Source organism: Pholis gunnellus (assembly GCF_910591455.1).
Source record: "Pholis gunnellus genome assembly, chromosome: 5".
Lineage (NCBI taxonomy): Eukaryota > Metazoa > Chordata > Actinopteri > Perciformes > Pholidae > Pholis > Pholis gunnellus.
In genome coordinates, this window is record NC_136531.1 from 24,581,142 (window position 1) to 24,603,364 (window position 22,223).

At 44.4% G+C, this 22,223-nt stretch overlaps 1 protein-coding gene across 3 annotated transcripts in view; it reads left to right on the forward strand.

Moving 5' to 3' along the window:
• The window catches only part of tbc1d1 (TBC1 (tre-2/USP6, BUB2, cdc16) domain family, member 1), a 47,639-nt gene extending 25,694 nt beyond the window's left edge, over nt 1-21,945 (forward strand). For 2 of the 3 annotated variants that reach the window (XM_079159228.1, XM_079159230.1), the window contains 13 exons: nt 239-499; nt 2,330-2,443; nt 2,569-2,685; nt 2,906-3,039; nt 8,530-8,730; nt 11,634-11,795; nt 12,671-12,829; nt 14,159-14,259; nt 14,464-14,607; nt 15,468-15,627; nt 16,418-16,587; nt 20,176-20,352; nt 20,439-21,945. In XM_079159228.1, the coding sequence (XP_079015354.1) occupies nt 239-499; nt 2,330-2,443; nt 2,569-2,685; nt 2,906-3,039; nt 8,530-8,730; nt 11,634-11,795; nt 12,671-12,829; nt 14,159-14,259; nt 14,464-14,607; nt 15,468-15,627; nt 16,418-16,587; nt 20,176-20,352; nt 20,439-20,729 (2,191 nt within the window). In that variant the 3' untranslated portion in view covers nt 20,730-21,945. The remainder of the gene's footprint in view (nt 1-238; nt 500-2,329; nt 2,444-2,568; nt 2,686-2,905; nt 3,040-8,529; nt 8,731-11,633; nt 11,796-12,670; nt 12,830-14,158; nt 14,260-14,463; nt 14,608-15,467; nt 15,628-16,417; nt 16,588-20,175; nt 20,353-20,438) is intronic. The other variant, XM_079159229.1, reaches the window with a different exon arrangement.
• The last annotated feature ends 278 nt before the right edge of the window (nt 21,946-22,223 follow it).

Consider the following 22,223-nt stretch of genomic DNA (forward strand, 5'->3'; position numbering starts at 1 on the left):
CCTGTGTTAGATTGCGGGATTTAGCGAAAGGTCCATTGTAGATCAGAATATATTTAAGCGTAATTAAACGATGATTTAATTATTCCAAACTTTATTGGACTCCCTATAACAGTGCATAGTATAAACTTAATTTCACCTCTCACTTCTTTTTCCCTTGGACTACACAACACTGTGTGTGGTCATGAGATTATGTGGTCACCGTGTTTTTCTCCTCACACACTTTCCTCGTCGTCTTCAGGTGCCACAACTCGACAGGGGACCTGAAGCGCCTTGACTCCTCTCTCCCCCCGTCCCCCTCCGCTTCCTCTCAACCCGGCGATGCTCAGCCTCAGGGCTTCCGCCGACGGGCCAGCACCTTCAGCCACCCTCCCACCCCGTCCTCAGCAGAGAGCTCGCCGTTGCACGCACAGACTCGCACACCGCAGGACCCCGCTGCAGCCAGCAAGCCCAAGCTCGTACGACACTACTCCGTCAGCACCGACACGCCACACCAGAGCAAGTAAGCAGAGCGTTTCTGGTTTCAATCTCAAATTTTTACATTGCCAATGACACGGGTTGCAACATGTTGCACATTAATCACATCCAGTACGCTAGAAATGTCTCAGATGTGAAGGGGCCGCCCATCTCTCTGCCGTGACATATGAAGTTGAGCCGGAGAACAATGAGAGAGGATTGGTTGCATTATGTTTACAACTTGTATCCTCTTCCTGGGTCAACGAATGAAGCACATAGTTTCAAACCCCTCGTGTAACTGCTGACGATCAGGAATGAGCCTGTGACGGCAGTCTCACGGGTGGTTGAACACATGTTCAGTGGAGCGTGTCATCCCCTGGTTTCCTCTATGTCGGCAGGTGCAGTTGTGTCAAAGGGAAACAAGACGGTGTAGATCGTCTATAAAGAGCTACATATACAGCCGGCTTAATGCACAACGTAGTTGAGTTCCTGTCAGAAAAGTGCTGCTATTAAAATCTTGGCTGTTGACGTTAATTCCTCTGCACTTGAAAAACTCTTCTCCCTTGTCTGTCTGTGCGATAAACCTCTTGACATTAAATCAATCTTTTTGGTTATTCTGAAAAAGAAAACAATCCATGTAATGTGGCTAGGAGGATGAAGCAGGTGGGAGTGTTTCAATTAAGAAACTCCACCAATTTTACACATCAAAGTCCGTTACCAGGTGTACTGTGTATGTGAAAAAGATGTATAAAGCCATAGAAATAAGATTGGAGTAGAACGGACATTGAACTGTTTTCCGTGGATGTTTGACTGGTAAGAGGCTGCTCCGGACATGGAATCTTGTTAGCTAGGTAGCTTGACCGTGGCCCATTTTCTTTCACCAATGTAGCATTAAAGCATGCCCGAATTAGCGAGCAAGCTTACTAGCATACCGCTGGCTAGTTAGCAAGCTAGCTTGCTAATTCCACCATACTTTGATGCTACACTGGTTACAAAAGATGAGCTGAACAAAGTGCGTTTACTACATTGTGATTAGAGTGTCTGGATGAAGCGGTGCGTTGTTAGACTCTTTTACTCTGGCTCTCTACGCTTTGCAACATTACTACTCCACTGCTCTTTTTAGTCGTTACTGCAAACTCATCTCAGTTAGTCTGCCACTTGCCGTAAGTCGGTTTGGTTATACGGAAGTTAGCCGGCTACAATGGTACCAATGGCAGCGGTACACATAAAAAATGGCCGCCGAAACATTGATTTGAATTGGAATGTCCTTTCTTCTCCTGTTGTATTTCTATCAATACAGCCTTTTGTGGCTCCAGAGGGAGCTGTGTGATCGCTGATCATTTTTCAGTCATTTGTCTGGTCTGGAGTTTCAAATGAAAAGAAATCTGGGGTCGTGTCGTCAGAAAGACCTAAAGGTTACCGGTCTGTAGCCTGCTCCTCATCTCTGCTGGAGGCTACATTAGCCGCTTCTAGCATAGCATGTCGAGGTTGCATTGTGGGTAATGCAGACGGCAGGTTTTGACAAGTAAGAATAACTCGTGAAACAAAACCGACGGTATCTCTGGTTCTGATGTATTCTTTTCATTACACCCAGGTAGATGAGCCTGATGTGCCTTCCGAATATTGAATGGCTTCAGTTATGTTTGTAATGTTGCCGTCTAAGGAAAAGACGATATTAAAATATTTTTACCAAGCACTTTGAGATGATTCTCTCTCATAAACTATATCTCCCAACTCTATTTAAAAACAAAACCTTTTTCTTTCATTTTCCCTGCTCTTTCTCTTCACCCATTTTTCAGTTGTCACCTATTTTGTTGTGACTTCCTCTGCTCTCTTTCTCTTCGCTCCCTCTTCCTGTACTCTCACCGTTTCTCAGACATCTCCCAACCGACTCCGCCCTTCCTCCTGTTCCTCCCTGCCCTTCATCTCCCTCTCTTCTCCTCCCTCATCATCCTTCCTCACCGTCTAGTGCGCAGCTCAATAAAAGACGGTGAGAATCCTGCTCTGGTTTTCAGTTTAACTCATGCATTTCTCTCTTTGTGTGAATGGACCCCTGCGTTTCTCTTTTCATCTGTTTCCTGCCTCCTTTTTTTCACCTTCATATCTCTACCTCAGTCCTCTGGGTGGTCTGCGCGCTCGTCTCCCCTCCTCCGCCTCTGTCCCTAATTTTCTGAAATTTACATTTCTGGCCCCTGTCCAAGAGTATGACTGTCCTGATGTCCCAAAGAGCAGGTACACACACACACACACACACGTACACTAAGTAGTCACGTCCATTTCTGTGTGTCCAGCACAGTCATAATCTGTGCTCCTTGTTTCACGCATCATTTCATTGCTGATTTTATGTATATTTTTGGATATGTGTGTATATGAATGTGTGTGTACACAGTTTATGGTATAAACTAGGAGGACATATTATGTAACTATTCGTGTGTGCGTGTTTGTGTTTCAGTGATGTAGCAGCTCTGTCTGCAGCGAGTGCAGCATGGGGCGTAGGGGAAAGCCCTCTGCGCAGCCACCGCCACTCGTGGAGGCAGCAGATCTTCCTACGGGTCGCCACACCGCAGAAGAACACAGACACCAATGGTAAGAATGGACACAGTCACTGATTGACTTAACTCTGCAATGACTAATGAGTGGTAGTAAGAAGTTGAGTATCCGTCAATGTCTTTCCTACCTATCAACCGTAAAGAAAGTAGAAAGTCGTTTGGCCAATTTCTGGTTTGTCTCCTTTTGAGTTGGAATGAAGGCCCTCTCAGATTATTCCTTATAATAGTAACAGATTCATTGGATTCAAACTGCTGACTCAGTCCCTACACAGTATTTAACAACTTGTCCAAGAAGGCGATCATGCTGCCGTATCATTTAAATACACCCAACGCTTATGTTAAAATGCACAAAATCTAGAGCACACTGGAGAGAAAACCGTGGTTGTTGGTTCACTAAGTGTGTCGCACTCTTTTAGACACTGAAGAGGAAGGTAAGGTTTGTAACAATGGATAAACCTGTTTGCGCGTTTCCTGTGTTGCGCGTAAGTTAACTTATGAAAGGAAAAGGAAAGGAAGCATGAGATCGACCTGTGGATTCACACGTTACGAGTCTTTTCAGGGTTTGTTTTTATCCTGCAGTCACAGTCAAATCATTCAGAGGACAAGATACCACCTCAAATATACTATTCAACTATTCAGCAACAAGAACTTTGAGAAAGAGCTTTGTAGAAAAAATATATTTTCAAGTTATACAAATTGGGTCAATACATTACTAGTAATTGTTTTGTACCTACATACTGTAAATTATGAGGCTTTTTATTTGCAAGATTCTGGCGATACGATGCGTATCTCAATACAGAGGTAATGATTCAATGTATTGCAATATATTGCATTTAAAAAAGAAATCATAGCACTACTTTTTATGCAATCTGAGGAATAACCATTGGCCTATATCAATACAAAAATGTAACTATAAGTGCATTCAGGATTCTTTCGGTAATCAAATTAAGTAAATAGAAAATACAGACAGTGAAAAAGTGTGCGTGTGTGTGTGTGTGTATATATATGTGTATATATTTATTTATATATGTGCATTACATTTTTTTTAATTGATAGTGTTTTTAAGAATTGATACAGTATCACAAAACATAATATCACAATACTCAACTGTATAGATATTTTCTTACAACCCAAGTAAATCATAATATTTGCTTTTCAGCCAGAATTGGCTCAAATCTATATTATTTTTAACTTGACACATTTTGGAGATAACTAAGCAATTTAAACATTATTCAATCTGCTCAGGAACAAAATCTGACACTGGCACACGCGTCAAAGAGTTTGATGCAGAGTTTGATGCATTCTGCGATATATTTCAATTCTGCACATATTTGGCTCACTGTCAACAAACAGTACGCCGCGTGTGTCTCTTAGATCACTTGGCAGACAGAAACAGAAATACCTGCTTTGTGCAGTTGAGATCTTTACATTTAGATTATTTTGCACGCTTCAGTCGTAAAACTTCAACATGTCTTCTTCCAAGGAAGAAGACAGCTCCAGGGTCCAGACAGTTGCTCACATGCGCACAGGCACTCCTAGTATCCTACCAAAAAAAAGAGCATGAGCCAAGACCCTTGTGCTCTCTTTTATAACGGCTATTTTAGGACCCGACCAGGCGGCAACCTCCGGTTCTGCAGAGTGAAGCCAATGCACTCAATACACTGGTATTCCTTTCCATTGACACATTTTTGATTTTGGTGTGCTGTGTGATTTTATTCACTGAGAAGTGCCAACCAGTATGGCCAGTATGGTACGCGCTGTTAATTGATTTTCCTCTTGACAGCCCAGTCTAGAAGTGCATTAAACACATATTATTATGAAGTAGATGTCAATATTTAAAATTATTTTTCTGCTGTGTTCCTGAGAATTTTGTCCTCGATACTCGAGAAAACTTGGTTTGTCAATTAGGTTCGGGTGCTGCAAGAAAAAGTATTAAAATATATAAAGCATACAGTATGGCCGGAGAGGCCATTGCCATTCTCAACGAAGCTGGTGTTCCTCTCAGGGCCCGATCACACCGAGACGCGTTGCAACAAGCGTGGACGCTTCAGAAACTCCCTTTGTCAAAGCAGGGGGGTGGGGCAAAAACAGCTGATTAGCACCTTGCTCGATTTGATTGGCTGCCTGGGCCAAGTGTGACATTGACAACCGGTGCGACAAAGCACCTGGCACTGAACATTTTTTTTAAATTTCCGTTTTATTGGTGTAAAAAAAACGGCTAGAAAAAACGTGTGGCACAAGAGAGGAACATGCCATAATAGCAAAAGGAGTCGGGCTTTAAAAACAGCAAAAATATGCGAGTGAAAGAATTAAATTAAGACACGTCTGTCTTGATTTTCAGTCCTGTCAGATATTTCAGAGGTGTGAAGGATTCAAGTAGAGAGTGAATTATTGCTCGCAAGTCTCATCTCAGTCAATCTCTCCACAAAAGGGCGTGTGTCTGTGTGTCTGTCTGTGCAGACGTGGGAATCATGCATGTGCTTGCATGTCTTCATATCCTGTGTGTGTGTGGGTGTATGACAAGTGTTGACAGTGTCAATAGTTGGGTTGGTCTAACTGTAGCTCCACTATAACTTATGTTTAAAAAAAACAGACATGTCCATACATTTACCTTTTACGTCAGGAATTTCTTTATTACACTTGAAGGTGTTTATATTTAGTGTTTGAAGAAATAAACTCCTTAGTCAGCTGATAGCATTTGAGTTTGTTTCAGTGATATGCATTAAACTCCGGCTTGAAATTGATTAGGGGTGCTACCAAAGATTATTTTCACATCGATTAATCATTCGGTTTGTTAGACGTCCGTAAATAAAGGTCCAGGATGTCTCGTCTCTGAATCCCTCACATTTGAAAAGCTATTTTTTTTTCTTCTCTTAACATAACCATAATCCAGGGGTTCTCAACGTTTTGTAACTTAAAGAGACAGTTCACCCCAAAATCCCCAAAAACTGTTTTTTACCTCTTACCTGTAGTGCTATTTATCAATCTAGATCATTCTGGTAAAACTTCTCTATGGCATATACTGTCGACCCCCCTAAACTAGACAAAACCAGGTCTACGTGGGTCTCTAAGGGTGAAGTGTCTTTGTGTGAGTGTCATGAACTCTCTCTAAATTGGCACATTACATCATTTTACAGTAAAGCACTAACAATTCAGACAGCAGCTGTCTCAGTGTCCCTGCAAACCACCTTCTATTCAAAACTCCCCTTGCACGCATAGAAACACAGCGAGGCAGGTTTAACAGAGTGTTTGCGTGTCATTTCAACTACTATCGCCAGAGTAAACACGCGGGGGGAGATAAGGAGTCCGCTGCTCTCGAGAGTCAACTGGCATTGACCCTGAAACCTAAACAACGGCACATTCTGCCGTAATGTTGTCATGCACGCCTCAACAACAATAATAAGGGAGGCTGATTTTATGGAAGTCCTGCGATGCCGGACTTGGAACCCATGAACTTGTGTTTTTACAGCGTGATGGGACTGACTTGTGTAGTTTACAATGCAGGTGTGACTTCTGCCCCGATAAATGAGGGAAACTACAAAAACACAGCGTAAGAAAAATTATAATGACTTTGAAGTACTAATTGATAATTTTTTCAAAAGCAGCTGTACAAATTATTGATATTAAGCTCACTGAAATCATATCATCATATGTTTGTTAGCCACAATGTGTAGAACGCCACACAGTTTCTAGCCACTGTCTTTGTCTTATGCTACCACTGGGGGGTGCCAAAGTGTGATGTTTCCAAATTCTGAGCACACAGCCACAAACATTTCCGTACGGTTCAATTAACACCTCTGAGGCAGTCGCAACAACAACTGGGTATTAAAAACCTTCACAGTGGTGGCGTTGGATTAGTGGATTACTGTCCGTGCACACGCATGTTGGAGTCTTCATAAATGCAGCAGGAATGTGGGACTAGTGTGACCTTTTCATCCACCCTCCCCACTCACCATGCTGCTCATGAGGGATTAGTGAGCTTCAGGGCCCCGTTTCCCTTTCAAACCAAAAACGGCCGAACATCAAGCGGGACGTTTCTCCTCACTATTAATTACATCTGCACCTGACTTTTATTTTGACAGTCGACTGCCGCGAGGTGAAGGAGACGCGGTGCTCTTAGCAGCTCAGCTTGATGGGCTTTTTGCTGGCCCAATGCAGCGCTCCAGAGTTGGGTCGAGTCGGGCGTGGATTTATAAGTGTGTGTGTGCTTACATGCATGAGGTCATGGGTGTGTCGAGTTTGTGTGTGTGTTGGAAGGGATGACGGTGTCTCAAGGTCATGTTGACAGTCCACACACAGACAGCGCCAGAGGAGAGCGCCAGCCGTGTTGACCTACTTTGCATACATTGTGTGTGTGTGTGCGTGCGTGTGTTCAGGGACATGGGTCTGGTGAAATGTTTGCTCAGGGAGTGGATCATGCCACTTTATGCAAGAGGGTGTGTGTGTGTGTGGTTATTTTGGCATTAAGACATGGTTTTGTATTAAGTTTAGGCGCACACAGTACAGTAGCTCTAATGGCTACAGTTAGGGTAAGGGGCTAGATGATCACAGGAGGTGTGTGTGTGTGTGTGTGTGTGTGTGTGTGTGTGTGTGTGTGTGTGTGTGTGTGTGTGTGTGTGTGTGTGTGTGTGTGTGTGTGTGTGTGTGTGTGTGTGTGCACTTTTTACACCTCGAAGCTGACTCTTCAGCCGTGTTCTATTCAAGCAGGACAGGAGTCTGTTTGTCTAACAAATACACAAGTCTCTCAAGAGAGTCACAGTGTGTGTGTGTTTGTCACACTTATAACATAAGAGTCATATGTTTGTATAATGACTTTTCTGGTTTCAGCACGTCTTGGAGGGTCACCCCAATACAGAGACAAAGGCTGAACGTTAACCACACCTGGCCCAGAGAACACTATATTGTGTGTGTGTGCATGCACGCGCACGCACGCATCTTACTTGTTTCTAGTTTTCCTCAGAAAGGCTCTTTGGAAAGATAAGCATCAAATTGACATACCTAAGCAAAGTGTGTGTGTGTGTGTGTGTGTGTGTGTGTGTGTGTGTGTGTGGGTGTGTGTGGGTGGGTGGGTATGGGGGGGGGCATGCAATCAAACTGGATCTTGATGTTCCTATGAAGTGAAACAGAAGTGCTGGATAGTTGTTATGTCCTTCCTCTAAACAACACGTTATTTTGAGGTTTTGGGATCCACCCTGTACTTTCGGGTGGAGTCACACAAACACTTTTTTTTTTACTTTACACTTTGTGTGCGACACACCCGACTGTGTCAAATACATCTGTGTTTATTTTGTTTTGCACAGGTGTTGCAAATTGTACTGACTTCTTTTTTTTTTTTTTCTTTTTTTTTTACTGAGGTCCAATGAATGAAGTAAAAATAGAAAAAATGTCCCATGATGATTAAAACTATTTTTTAAACTATTATTTCACAACATAATAAAGTGTTATCTTTTGTTAATTATTTGCTGTGTATGCAGTGGACACCTAATGTAGCGTGATCTCATCCAGCGTGATCTGACGTGTCTTTCAGAGAGGGGGGACCCCTGTCTGGAGGGGGGCCGGCTGTGCCCTGGCCAGGTGGGAGTTGGAGGGAGCGGGGACTCGTCCATACGGGCGGTGCCCGAGGAGAGGACGAGACGGAGCAAAGAGGAGCTGAGGGAGCTCTGGAGGAAGGCCATCCTGCAGCAGATCCTGCTGCAGAGGATGGAGAGGGAGAACCAGAAGCTACAGGGTGAGTCAGTGTGTGTGTGTGTGTGTGTGGGGGGGGGGGTGCTGCTGCCTGTTCCTGCAAAGTTGGATTGTATTTGTTTTTTTATTTAGCGTTGTTTGCATCACTCACTTGTTAACGCTGGTTGAATTAAATGCCGAGTTGGTTTCTCCAGAAGCTGCATAGCAAGACAAAGAAGTCGCCTCTTTAATTCGTCTCTGGCAACATGCCTCTCCAGATGTGCGCGCACACACACACACACACACACACACACACACACACACACACACAGAGGTTACAAAGTGCGACGCCTCTTTCCTGACCCACTTGGCACGCATCGACACACACACCCACCAAGCTGCGCGCCTCAACCCCGAACTACCTGCGCTGTATGCAAAGCATCACGCAAGTAGAAGTAATTGCCTGTATAACAGGGTGTGGACGGAGAGAATGTGGGTCAATAATGATGAAATAAAAACATGTCCGGGCAGCGACCTCACACCCTCTACGTGGATGCAACGTACACATGTGCGGCGTGTGGCGATTTTCTCTGGCGTCCATTAGTTTAACATTGTTTTATTCCTCCCTTCCGCACTCCACCTTTCCATCCGTTATTTGTCCGGGTGGAGCTCCATTCCTTCTGTTTATCTCTCACACCGCTGCCTGTTTTATGGGTCGTGTGTGTGTGTGTGTGTGTGTGTGTGTGTGTGTGTGTGTGTGTGTGTGTGTGTGTGTGTGTGTGTGTGTGTGTGTGTGTGTGTGTGTGTGTGTGTGTGTGTGTGTGTCTTTGTCAGCTCCAGGGTGGGGTATCCTATGTTGTTGTGTGTTGTCATGGGCGGGGTGTTCCGGGAGACAGAATGGGAGAGAAATGGAGAGCGGGCAGACTGAGTCCTGATGGACCAGACTCTCGCCGGCTCCAGATAAGACAGACAGCAGAGCGGCGGCCGCCCCAGCAGCATCTATTCTTACCCTGGGTGTGTCAGCTGTCTGCTCCGTCCAACTTTTCCTTATTGTTATCCAGACTATGCCCTCCAGGTCACTCCCGCGACTTCTCCGTCTTTGATTGCTGAGGCCATGACACACAGCATTTCATAAAAACACTTTTCAGACATCTCAAGATGTTTTTAATTTGTCTTGTGCCCGATTTGTTTCAAAATGTGTTTTATCCTGGATTTTAATGCCAGCTCTATGCATAGCAGTCCACTTTTGTGAGGCACAGAATTGAGGCACTCAATTTGTTCATTCAAGCTGTGGTATTTGCCTCAGTTCATGTTTTGCAAATATGTTGCTGATGCAAAAACATGTTGGCCGCAACATCACTTTTTTTTGCTAGAAAAATCTGCACTTGCCGAATGGGCTCACTAGCTGGTGCGTAGTCATAGAACATGAGGATGTTTGATTCCTCTCTCGGAGGCATCCGAAAGGGGGGGGTCATAGTAGCTTACTTTATTGGTGAGAATTACAAATCTGCAATAATTGACGAGATCTTTCATAAAAGAACACAAACAAAGGTTTTCTATTTCAAAACCCTCTGTTGTTAATCGGCCCCCGTTCATTCGACCGTGACCCAGCATGCGTCGCACCACACAGCTGAAGACTGCGTCCCGGCCTCAGTCAGTCAGTAGCCTTGGAAGGCGTCCATGGAGGTTGGAACAGGAAACGGACTGCTGTCTCTTTCCTCTCCTGTAGCGATGATGTCACCCGCAGCTGGTCAGCGGGTGACACCACGGATGAGTGTAAAAGGGTGAAGAGAGAGTCCACAACTGGGAAGGAGGGAGAGGGAGAATGTGGCCGATGGACGAGACAAACGGGGGATTGGATGAGTAGAAAGACTTCAGAGTGCAGGCAGAAAAGAGAAGAGACGAAGGGCTGTGGGTTGAGAGATTAGGGAGGAAAGAGAGGAAGGGTGTTGTCAGAGAGAGAGGAACAGGCGAGGGGCGCTGGGCGTGCCCTCACCTTCTTTGATCGCTGGTGTCAACATGTTGCAACGGAGTTCACGGTTTGTGTCTCTCTGTGTAGTTTATGTGTTAATCTGAAAGCCACAAATTAGATTGGGCAAAAAAACCGTCTTATTGTCACAAAGCAGGGGGACGTGTTCTAATAATCATCATATGTCCTCTGTCAAAGGGTTTAAGATGTTCCTTGAGTTACTCCGTTTGTCATTTCCAGATTTGATTTGATTTAATAAAAACTGGTCCGTTACCCTCTCAGCCCCAAACTGGAGACACAATCAGCAGCTAGCTGGTGAACACAATGGAGGATTTAGCAGCTAAAGAGAAAGATATTTCCCTCAGCAGTTGGTGGAGACCAAAAACCGAGCTAAAAATCGGGAATATTGGACTTGCGTTTGCCAGCTGGCCCAGAAACAGGACTTCAAATAAAAGATAAACGTTCTGTAACTGCTGGATGTGAAGTTTTCTAACAAGTTTGATTCAACAACTTAAAAGGTGATGGTGTAAATGCTGTGTTCACAACTTCTTTGCCTTTTAAGAAGTATTTATTAAGTTATTGTAGGCTTTGAAAAAAAACAACTGAAGATGAACACCGGCTTAAGCACCCCCTGCCGCAGTTATTTCTCACACATTAACCGCTTGAGCTGTTTGCTCTCAACATTTCCCAAACCCTTTATTTGATTCAGTACCACAAGTCTAAAACATCCTGCGCACATCTGGTCTTTTGTGCTAATTTCAGTCACTAGATGATGACAGCCTCACTCATGAAATGCGTGTGGCTTGGTCTGTTTAGACATATGTCACTGTTTTTATAGTTCTGACAAAGTGTGTGTGGAAGTTTGTCCGAGTAATGTAGGAAAGTGATCAAGTGAAGGAAACAAAACGGACAAAACGTCCAGGGCTTTGAGAAGAGAGATGCGCGCACACACAAAGCGCATCGTTGACGCGCATCCTCTGTGTTTTCTCCGTTCACAGCATCAGAGAGCGATCTGCAGAACAAGCGCCTGAAGCTGGACTACGAGGAAATCACCCCGTGTCTGAAGGAGGTCACTCTGGTCTGGGAGAAGATGCTGGGAACTCCTGCGAGGGCAAGGGTCAAGTTTGACACGGAGACCATCCACGCTGCTGTTGCACAAGGTACACGTCTGGCTCCGCAGATACATATATCAGGGCTTCTTGGAGATGTTTGTTCCCCAAGTATTAGCTAATATTGACCAAAGCTTAATGTATAAAGCCCCAAAACTGAAAATATGTACTGTAACGTTTCTCCTTATCAACAGCCACCTGTTGCCAAATATGGCAAAACAAAAAGAGCATAAAAGTGTTTTTAATTCAACATTTGTACACAGTAAAGTCAGTGTGTATTTTTGTGTTTTCCCCCTTCTCGCTGTCAAGGCTCTCTCCTCTGTGCGTGTTCAAGTGTTCTGCACAGCAAGGTTATCTCCGCAGCCCCGCGGTCTCAAACGCAACAGAGGAGATCAAAAGTTCAGAGAGCTCACGTGCACACAGAAAAGGCTACTGCCGAATGAAACGCTGCCTAAGAGCTCAAGTAGCCTCAAGCTAGATTATGACGCAAGATGATTACATAACACATTGAGCCGGCGGTCACACTGCTGAGAGTTTAACGGTTGTACTCGGGCTCTTTCTGTTAATAAACACATTATATCTCTGTTATGTCATTTATACAAACACCGAAGTGTTAAAGTAAGTCTGTATGATTAAAATGATGTATTATAAATATTTTAAATGCGTAGTTCACTTACTTTACTGTTGCATTTCTAATGTTTGCATACAGCTCTGTGTTTCCTACTGTCAAGACTGCCTTCTACACTCGAGGGGGAATACAGCAGAACACTGTTTCCCCTCACGTGTGCTTTTTGGCTGACGGGTATTTTTTACAGATAAGATAAGAATGGCCTACTATTTGCATACTGCTGGTTTGGAAACAGCTGGTTAACGTGCTATTCCACCTTTGAACTAACCCTCCCTCGTCTCTTTGTCGTCTCCGACAGGCATCCCAAGGCAGCACCGGGGCGAGATCTGGAAGTTTCTGTCCGAACAATACCTGCTCAGGCAGACGGTCCCGTCCCGACCGCCCGCCAATCACACTCCGTACAAAGAGCTGCTGAAACAGCTGACTACGCAGCAGCACGCCATCCTCATAGATCTGGGTAAACAGATGCACAGTACCATGAGCACAATTGAATTTCTACAGGTCTTGAAAGTTCTTAAAAAGTGAATTCAATTCATGCATATTTTTCCTTGCCAGCTACGAGTTGTAGCTGTGTTTTGTATCCGCTTGCGGGTTGTCGGGAGACATTATACATCCATTAACGGCTAGCTACAGCGGCTGGGAAGCTCATCGACTCATAATGGGTTGACTTTAACAAAAATGTACTTAAATTATTTTTCATCTGGTCAATCCATCCTTCAATATCGTATATGGGTCCATTACTAGAAATTATTACTTAAGGCTGGGAAGTACTGACAAATAGGCGATTGAATAATTGTGGACCTTATTGTCCCTGCTGGTATTCTGTCGTTATTTGGCAAGTATAACTGTGCAAAAGGTGTTAAATTGCCTTCTCGTCGTATCACTTAAATCCTAGCGATACCCATCCCTAGATAGGTATTGAGAGAATCCAGCTGTCCTGCAAGGTAAATGAAACAAGGTCTTACATTTCATTTGGTGAAACTCTGCACTGAGTACACTGTAATGTCTCAAACCTCTCGCTTTCACCCTCCACACCCCCCCCACCCCCCACACACACACACACACACACACACACACACACACACACACACACACACACACACACACACACACACACACACACACACACACACACACACACACATACAATACCTACACCCCACCCACATAACACCCACATACATAACATACACATCCACCCACCAATCCAGCCCTGTAGCTTGTAAAGTTCAGCACTCCCACACCTTACATTCAGAAACATAGACGCACTTTTCCCTCCAGGCAGGGGAGGGAGTCGAGGCTTTATGTTCATACAGCCTCTACAGCGCATTCCGCACGCACTCACGCACGGCGTCACTGTCTTCTCCAAAAGCCCCACTGTCACACGCTGCAAGTCGAGTTGTGCTCAGTACCGAATTACACACCTGGCAATTACCAGCCCGGCCTCATCAAGAATGTTCATTTTCACAGATCCCGGGTCATTATGTTGTCCTACCTTATGTAACGTTTCTGAAGGAGGGTACACGGGGGTTCGCTTTAAAGCGAGGCGTTTTCATTTGTGAGCACGACGACACTCACTCACGCGCCGGGCTCCCTCGCGGGAAGTCTAGCATCCCATTCAGACACACCCTCAGGTTCTTTCCTTTCAGACACATGTCAAATAAATCAAATCTATTAAAACCGCTTCATCAGGTCGATCGCAGATAATTTCATACTAAATATAAACAGTTCAGAGAGTTTAGGCAAGATGGATCATATCTCGCTCTTTTTCTCTTTTCCATCCCAGGTCGCACTTTTCCCACTCATCCATATTTCCAAGCACAGCTGGGGGCAGGACAGCTGTCTCTGTATAATCTACTGAAAGCCTACTCACTGCTGGACCCAGAGGTACCATTTCATTCTTCTTTTGGTATTCTTTCGCTTTACTTTTGGGTCTCTGTCTCTCTCTCTGTCTGTCTGTCTGTCTCGCTCTCTCTCTCTCTCTCTCATTTGATGGACTAAATGGAACTGTCAACTGTCTTTATTTGGCTTAAGCCCTTTTCCCCTTCCTTGTCTGTTTGGATGTCAAGTTTGTTATCGTTTCATTTGCAGGTGGGCTACTGCCAGGGCCTGTCCTTCATTGCGGGAGTGCTGCTGTTACACATGGGGGAGGAGGACGCCTTCTACATGCTCAAGTTTCTCATGTATGACGTGGGGCTCCGTAAACAGTACAGGCCTGACATGATTATCCTGCAGGTGAAATGGACACACACGCACACACACACACACACACAGAGCCTCTTTGTCCCTTTGTCCCACATATATGACACTTACAGAGTCTGTCAGTGTCTCCTACGCACCTTAATCTCTAGAGAGGACTGCAGGTCTTTTTTTTTGTCAATCAGTCTATTCATCTCACATTTGACTATATATATATATATGGACTTGAATGCATCTCAATAGGTTAGTTTAGTTTTGTGTGAAACCGCTCCGTGAACTCCATCTCCCGTCTCGCACAATGTACGTCTGGCAAGCTAACTTAGCTATGTTCCGTACACAAATGTAACGTTCGTGCGAGTGTCACAAAACACACAGTCGTCTTACTTTCAGCAAGAGACGTCAATTGCGCGACTTTTGAGGGTCTTCATTTCCAACGCTTTATGCCAGACTGCGACTTTCTCGACTTGCAAAATTATCTTTGAAATTGAGACATCATAAGTGTAATTCATGGCACAATTCAAACGTGATCAAAAATGTATTTGTCTCTCGCTGACTACCGTACATATTTTTTCCAAAATAAGGTCCTATGGTGATCTACCTAAAGGGGCGTGGCTTTGCCTTTCTATAGATTCCCCCGGTGTCGCTTTTATATCACCCTTTGATAGAACGGCTATTGTGATAACGAGGGAGATGTTTCTTTACAGAAAAGAGACATTTGCTGTGTAGTCTTCACGTCATTCAACCACGCCAAGTTCTATTTTTGAGCCTGTGAATGGGCTCCAAATCTCTGCAATAACAAATAAACCACGCACAAAATAATAAAAGCACAACCTGCGCATGAGGTACACTGAACCGCACCAACCAACAAAACAATCTTTGGTATGTTGTTCCCTCAGATTCAGATGTACCAGCTGTCGCGGCTCCTCCACGACTACCACAGGGATCTCTACAGCCACCTGGAGCAGCAGGAGATTGGACCCAGCCTGTACGCCACCCCCTGGTTCCTCACCGCCTTCGCCTCCCACTTCCCCCTCGGCTTCGTGGCCAGAGTCTTCGGTAAGCTGCCCTTGTGTGTGTATATATATATTGATTCTTTGGAATGAAATCCCCAAAAAGTGTGATGCACGTAAACACAGACACATTTAAGATAAAGTCTTTGTTTGTCAGGTACAGGCAGTTGTTTTCCTCTAAATTGACCTTATATCATTTGTGTTGATACCATTACACCCACAGCTCTTTCATATATATATATACTGTGTATGCATGTCTGTCTTTCACGTATACACACCCTAACCTAACCCTCATTCCCTAACACCCTAACCCTCATTCCTTTCTTGCTGTCGTTTTCATGCCTAATTTCTTACACTGTGCTCAGTCAGTGAACCAGACTCTCTGGCTCCTCGCGCTCATCTGAGCATAGCGCTGTGTGAGTGTGTGTGCGTGCGTTACAGCGAGAGGGCATCATCATAGCACTGTGAAGTCTTTGATATCATGCGGCATGTGGGGCTCCTCAACTCCGCTCCCATTCCTTAATCTGTTGCATGATCTCATGCAATCCTGCCAAACCCTTACCCCACCCTGATTCATTCAAAGCACGCACAGAGATTCACACACCTACTCGATCTTTGGCCTATATTTATGTTTGTTTAAACCTTTTTTAATTGACGTCAAAGCATCTATCATTGAAAACAACCCTTTCAGTCGCCGATCAACACGGTAAGCTGTGCTGTGAGTGTCTGTCATTATACACCGTCCTGTTACGTAACTGAATCAAAAGAAGCTGTCAACCACTTATTCCTCTTTCGTCCACTGTAACCTTTTGACTCCTCTTTGTCCTCTTTGTCAGATATGTTGTTCCTGCAGGGGTCAGAGGTCATCTTCAAGGTGGCCTTAAGCCTGCTGGGGAGCCACAAGCCTCTGATCCTGCAGCACGACAGCCTGGAGTCCATAGTGGACTTCATCAAGACCACACTGCCCAACCTGGGCTTGGTGCAGATGGAGAAGACCATCAACCAGGTCAGAGTACCAAACAGTCGGTAATGTGTAACCTCCCCTTTAATCACAGGACTGCCTGACTGGTATACAGTGCAAACGTTTTTTATTATCATTGTTATTATCAGGATTACAGTGAAGTGTTTGAGTTGCATTCAAGCACTTCACTGTTACTTTCCCTTTCATGTCTGTCGTACTCAGACACAAATCCATTTGCTTCCATTGAAAGCAAAATGTGCTGTCGTCGTTGTTGTCCCATGAGGGCCCGTCCCTCCTCCCACACGTGCTTCAGCTTTCCCTTCGTCCAGACCTTACACCCTACCTCATGCTGACCTCTCTACTTCAGCGGATGCTCTTTATTTATCTATTAAATGCATAATATTCAGAATATTCATTATTTAAAGGGAAACCGAGCAAATGTACTATTCGCCAAGAGTATATCATAAAAGTATCCCTCCATATTACCCTCTAACCTTCAGGAAGCTCTCAGTCTCATGAGGTTATCACCAGACTTTACCTCCACATCGCATACAGCAGCGATTTCCACTTCCTTTCAACTTTTGGGAGGTAGAATGAATTTTCACAGGTTGGTGGATCAGCGACTTGTCTGATCTCGTGCTCAAGAAGCTGGTAAACTCCTCTCCGTTCACTAAACTTGATCATAGATCATATTTTTACAACTCGTGGCGGCGAAAACGGAGGCAACAGTTGCTTTGTGAAAAAAACAAAAATGTAAATGGTATTCCGCTTGAGTGGCAACATTTGTCAATGTGATCCACGCCCTCTTCTTACATCAGCGGTGAGGGCAGCCGAAGGGTGGAGTGCCACTGAAGGGATTCAACCTTCATGCGTCAGTGTTTGTGGTGAAGAAAAATACTGTGTGTCCACAAGATCAGGCACACGTGTCGAGTGACTCCAGCAACCAAACCGTCATGATCACACTACCTCCTGTATTGTTTTCATGAGGGAGACACATGTAAAATGATGGAGCGCTTAATGTTTACACGGGATGACAGCAGGCACTCGTGGGGCGGTACGGGGCATTTGTGCTGCAGTCGTGTAGTTTCGGAACTATTGCAAAAAGTAGTTCCCGACTGGGAAAATGTGCCCCTTTTAGGTCGAAACAACTAGAAACAGTAGAATACAACATGTCTTCTTTGTAGCGTCCATGTTGTTTCCACATTACAGCTTCAAGCTCATGAACACACCGAAGTCGGAAGAACGACTTCCCAACTCGGGAAAAGGCGACCATCCGAGGAGCACCTGAATGCACATTATTCTGAGGCATTTCCACCATTTCACCCTCATCCTAGCAACATATTTCACACACTACACACCAACTGAATACACAGAATGTACTGCAACTACTGAAACAATAACATACTGGAAGAAACAACCATCATAGCGAGACGTAACTTATTTCTTATGTAATTAATTAGAAGAAAAAACCCTGATTTAATATGATTTTACAAAAGTTAGTTGATTTGCTTATTGTGTAAAACAGACGCAGCACATGAGGAAATGTGTGTCTGCTGCATCTGTTTCTGTCTCCTTCAAAGCAGCTCTACCCCCCGGATACGAAACATTTGATCTGTTTAATTTGATCTTTTAAAGCTGCACAGGCTGCAGCTGGAGGCGGGAGGAGAACAAAATGAAGCAATGAAGGTCGGGGTAGTGGTACCGGCAAGAACTTAATCGGTAAAATCAGTTGTCAGAGGAGCTGACAAGAGTTTAAGATAAGTCAGGCATGCAGAGAGATGTTCTCAAGGTACTCTATAGTTAGGAAAGTATGCATTTACAAATGGATTTGCATGTAATACGAAAAAGGCTGTTGAGTCATGCTCTAGCCTGCCGGAACTCCTCCCCCCCCAGTGCCACTTATCCAGGTTGTCTATATGTTAACTGGGGTGTGACTCACAGTTTTTACCACAGAAATAACAAACAGGGAGTGTACTTACAGGATGTTTGGAGCCCCGTGTGCAAAACAGTCTCCATTGTTTGTTTTCTGTTATGTGACTGTAATTCGTGACACCAAATGAAACTACGTAAGCTTCATAACTTCCTATCAGTCTTGTTACAGTGAGTTTGCTGAGCACGGTGACGTTGCTATATGGAAGTGTGGAGACGGGGAAAGAAATGCACACAGACGAGTTAGAACACAGCGAGAGGTCAGCCAGACTTATTTGGAAGAGAAAATGAAGACAAACACTTTTCTTACTTCCGCGTTATATTTACTGTAATAACACAGTAATAAACACCTAATGTTCTTCCCATAGCTGTACAAAATAAACTGGTTTGCGACTTTTGCTTCCTGAACAAAAAGTGTCTTTAAAAAAGTAAATAAGCAATGAACAATGGTATCTGGAGACCAATGCGAACAAGAAGCTCTCTGAATCCTTAGGGTAATAAAAAGCCTTTTTAATGTCGCACAGCTGACGCCAACGCATTTCACCTGAAAGGCAAAACCCTGAAAAAGACTTGAAGACAAAACACGTTTTTAAATGTTGTTCGCTTGTTGACAACCTGATCCTTGCAATTATTTTGGTGAATATAAATGTATCACTAACGGAGAGACATGGTGGCCTAACTACAGTTATGTTTCAAGTAAAACATAACTGTTGTTGTTGTAATCTGTGTATCAATGACTAACACCGTGTTACCTCGAATTCTTGAAGAACGGGGAATCTGAAATCAAAGAAACGTTTTGATGAATTGAAGTAAATGGAGGCTTTTTAAAACGCATCTTGCGCTTCTCGTCCGTGCGAGTACTGTTTATGCGGGAATGTTTAGTATAGTGAAGTTTTAGTGATGCTTGTGTTTGGACAGTAGTGAGCCGGTTAAATGGTAAAACTGCACGAGTTGTGTGAGTTTGTGAACGGATGTTTTATTATAGTTTTGCCCTCATTGACTTCAGTTCATCAGGACTTTTGTCCGTTTTCGGATTCCCCAGTAGTAAGTTTACAGACTTTTTAAAGTAACACGCGGCGAGTAATTGATATGCAAATTATAATTTTTGTGGGTGAAATATTCCATTAAACATCAGTGTTAAACAAAAAAAGGTTCTCGTGTTTCAAACATGTTTTTGGGGTCGTGTTTAAAAAAACAATGATCGAGTTGTTGCTCACTTTAACGATTATGAATCAAAAGCATGTTTTATAGTGTAATAGTGTCTCCGCACTATCAGTCAGTGAAAAGCAGGACAAGTAACAACAACAACAACAACAAGTAGAAAAGAGCAACAAAGAGTCTCGATAACCCAACTCTGTCAGTCTAACCCGTAAATTCTTTCTACATTCTTTTAAAAGATGTAGATTGTATCCTAAATTTAAGCTGCTTCATGAGGGTCGCCAAAAGTTAGTTTTTTAAATATTCTGTTAATGAAGTAATCTAACTACATGTTAGTGTTTGGGAGCACAGTCATTTTCTTCCAATAGATGAATGTTCATTTTTTTTATAGGAAAAAAAAGAGTTTCTGAGCCGCTCAGGTTCACTGTAGATTCAGATGAGCCCAGATGTTCTCTTGGCTCACGTGCGTTTTATGAAACAAAATCTCATTCTAGAAGGATACATGTCAGAGAGCGTTTACAATCTTCAAAATCCTGTGTTCATCAGGTGTGTCAGATGGACATGTCCAAGCAGCTCCAGGCCTACGAGGTGGAGTACCACGTCCTGCAGGACGAGCTGCTGGACACGCCCCCGACCCTCAACCAACAGCAGCGAGCCGCGCAGCTGGAGAGGACCAATCAGAGCCTCCGGCAACAGAACCTCGACCTGCTCGAGGAGCTGCAGGTAAACACACACACACAGACGCACACAAATAGAGCCGAGTTCTCTCCTCCTTTACCTCCATGTCAACCATCACTCGCTCCCCCCAGGTGTCACACGCTCGTGTCTGCAGCCTGGAGAGCCGAGTGGAGGCCCTGGCCCAGTCGGAGGGCCAGCTGAGGGAGCAAGTTTCCGCACTGGGTGGGGAGAAGGAGCAGCTAGCGAGCACCATCGCACGCCTCCGGGACCTCCTCACCAGCCTCGGCATACACGCCGCCCCCGACGGACGTGCGCTCCCGCCGCCCCCTGGAAGAAGCACAAAGATGGAAGACAGCGAGGGGCTGGCTGTCAGGACTGCGGACTCTCTTCTCCATCCTTTGGTTCTCCCAGAAGGCTCATAACCGCACCCCAATAACTTCCCAAATGGTTACGGTCGAGCGGAGGAGGAGCCGTCCGTGGGAGGCCCAGGAGGAGAAGGTCGTGAGAGACGTTAAGATGACTCCCTACCTCGCCCCTTTGTCCTCTTCCCGGTTCCAGAATGTTAATAAGAACTGTAAACTGGACCTAAAACAAAGAAAAATAAAGGATGGCACCCTTGAGTGTTTTATCCCAAAGTGCCCACTTCCCGCTCTCTAACAAATACAAATGAACATGTGATTCGAACAACAACTCCCAAAGGTAGCACTGTCCCACTGGGCCTCTACTGTTTGCTCCTGTATAGAGGAGCAAACACTCCTCTCCTGTCCCGTCTGTCCGCGTCTCTGAACGTCCGTCTCGTGTGTTTTATGCTCCTGTGTCGGATGCAACAAGGCTAACACAGCCAAAGAATGTCCTTATTATTATTATGATTATTATTATTATTATAAAACGAGCTTGAACAAAGATTCAGAGCCTGAAACGACACGTTTCTGATCGCGACTACACATAAGTAAAACAAAGATGTTTCCAAAGAAAAAGGGTGGCAACAAAGTGAGATGAAGGGGACGGGTGAAGAAATAAACTTCATGACAGTGTTTTTCTTTTCTATTCTATAAGTTGAATAGACATAAGCTAAGTTATATCAAATCTTGGACGGTGGTGCTCATATCCAGAGGTCAAAGGTGAACCGTTTTTTGATTTCTCCTCCGTATTTATGTTCTTCCTCGGTTGCGTATCCTGATCCAGTACGTTTTCAGCACAGTCCATTTCACTTCCCATCTTTTTGCTCTTTGAACACACGTCGACCCGTCTGCGGCGAAAGGGAAACGGACGCCGTTTCAGCAAAAAGAAAAACTCTAGAACAGTAGCTGTGCTTCTACAGACTTCTACACATCAATTGATCTGAAACGCTTCAAAACACACTTCTGTCTGAAGCTTCAAACGGGGGAAACCTCGGCTGTTGAGGCGATCTGTCTGCTACGAGTCATTTACTGTATTCAACACACTGAATTCCTTCGACCCCGAGGGGCAGCCTGGTGTGTTCCTGTCTAAATGTGTGTTGTGCCATTCACTGACAGATCTGTTGATTTACACTGTAAAGATATTAAGCTTTTACTCCTGACTCTGTCTTGCACATGTGTTTTGTTTTTAATTGATTGATGCTATTATTGTCATCCTGTACCTTAAAATACATTTCATATCCTTTCAGCAGTTGCGTGTTCTGTCGACCTCTGTGCGAGTGTGTTTTGAGTTCGGACTCTCTCTCTCGCTCTGTGTGTGTGGGGGGGGGGAGGGTGTGTGTGTGTAAAGATAGTGTAGATCGTACCACCTCGCGTCCAAACACGTCAGTCGCTTTGATTTCTGGGCTTGATTTGAGGTTTCAAGCGTATGTGAAATGTACCGTACACAGTATTTAAAGCACAGACATGCATTTGTGTCGAGGAACTCCTCCTATAGTTGAGGAACAAGGCTTGTCG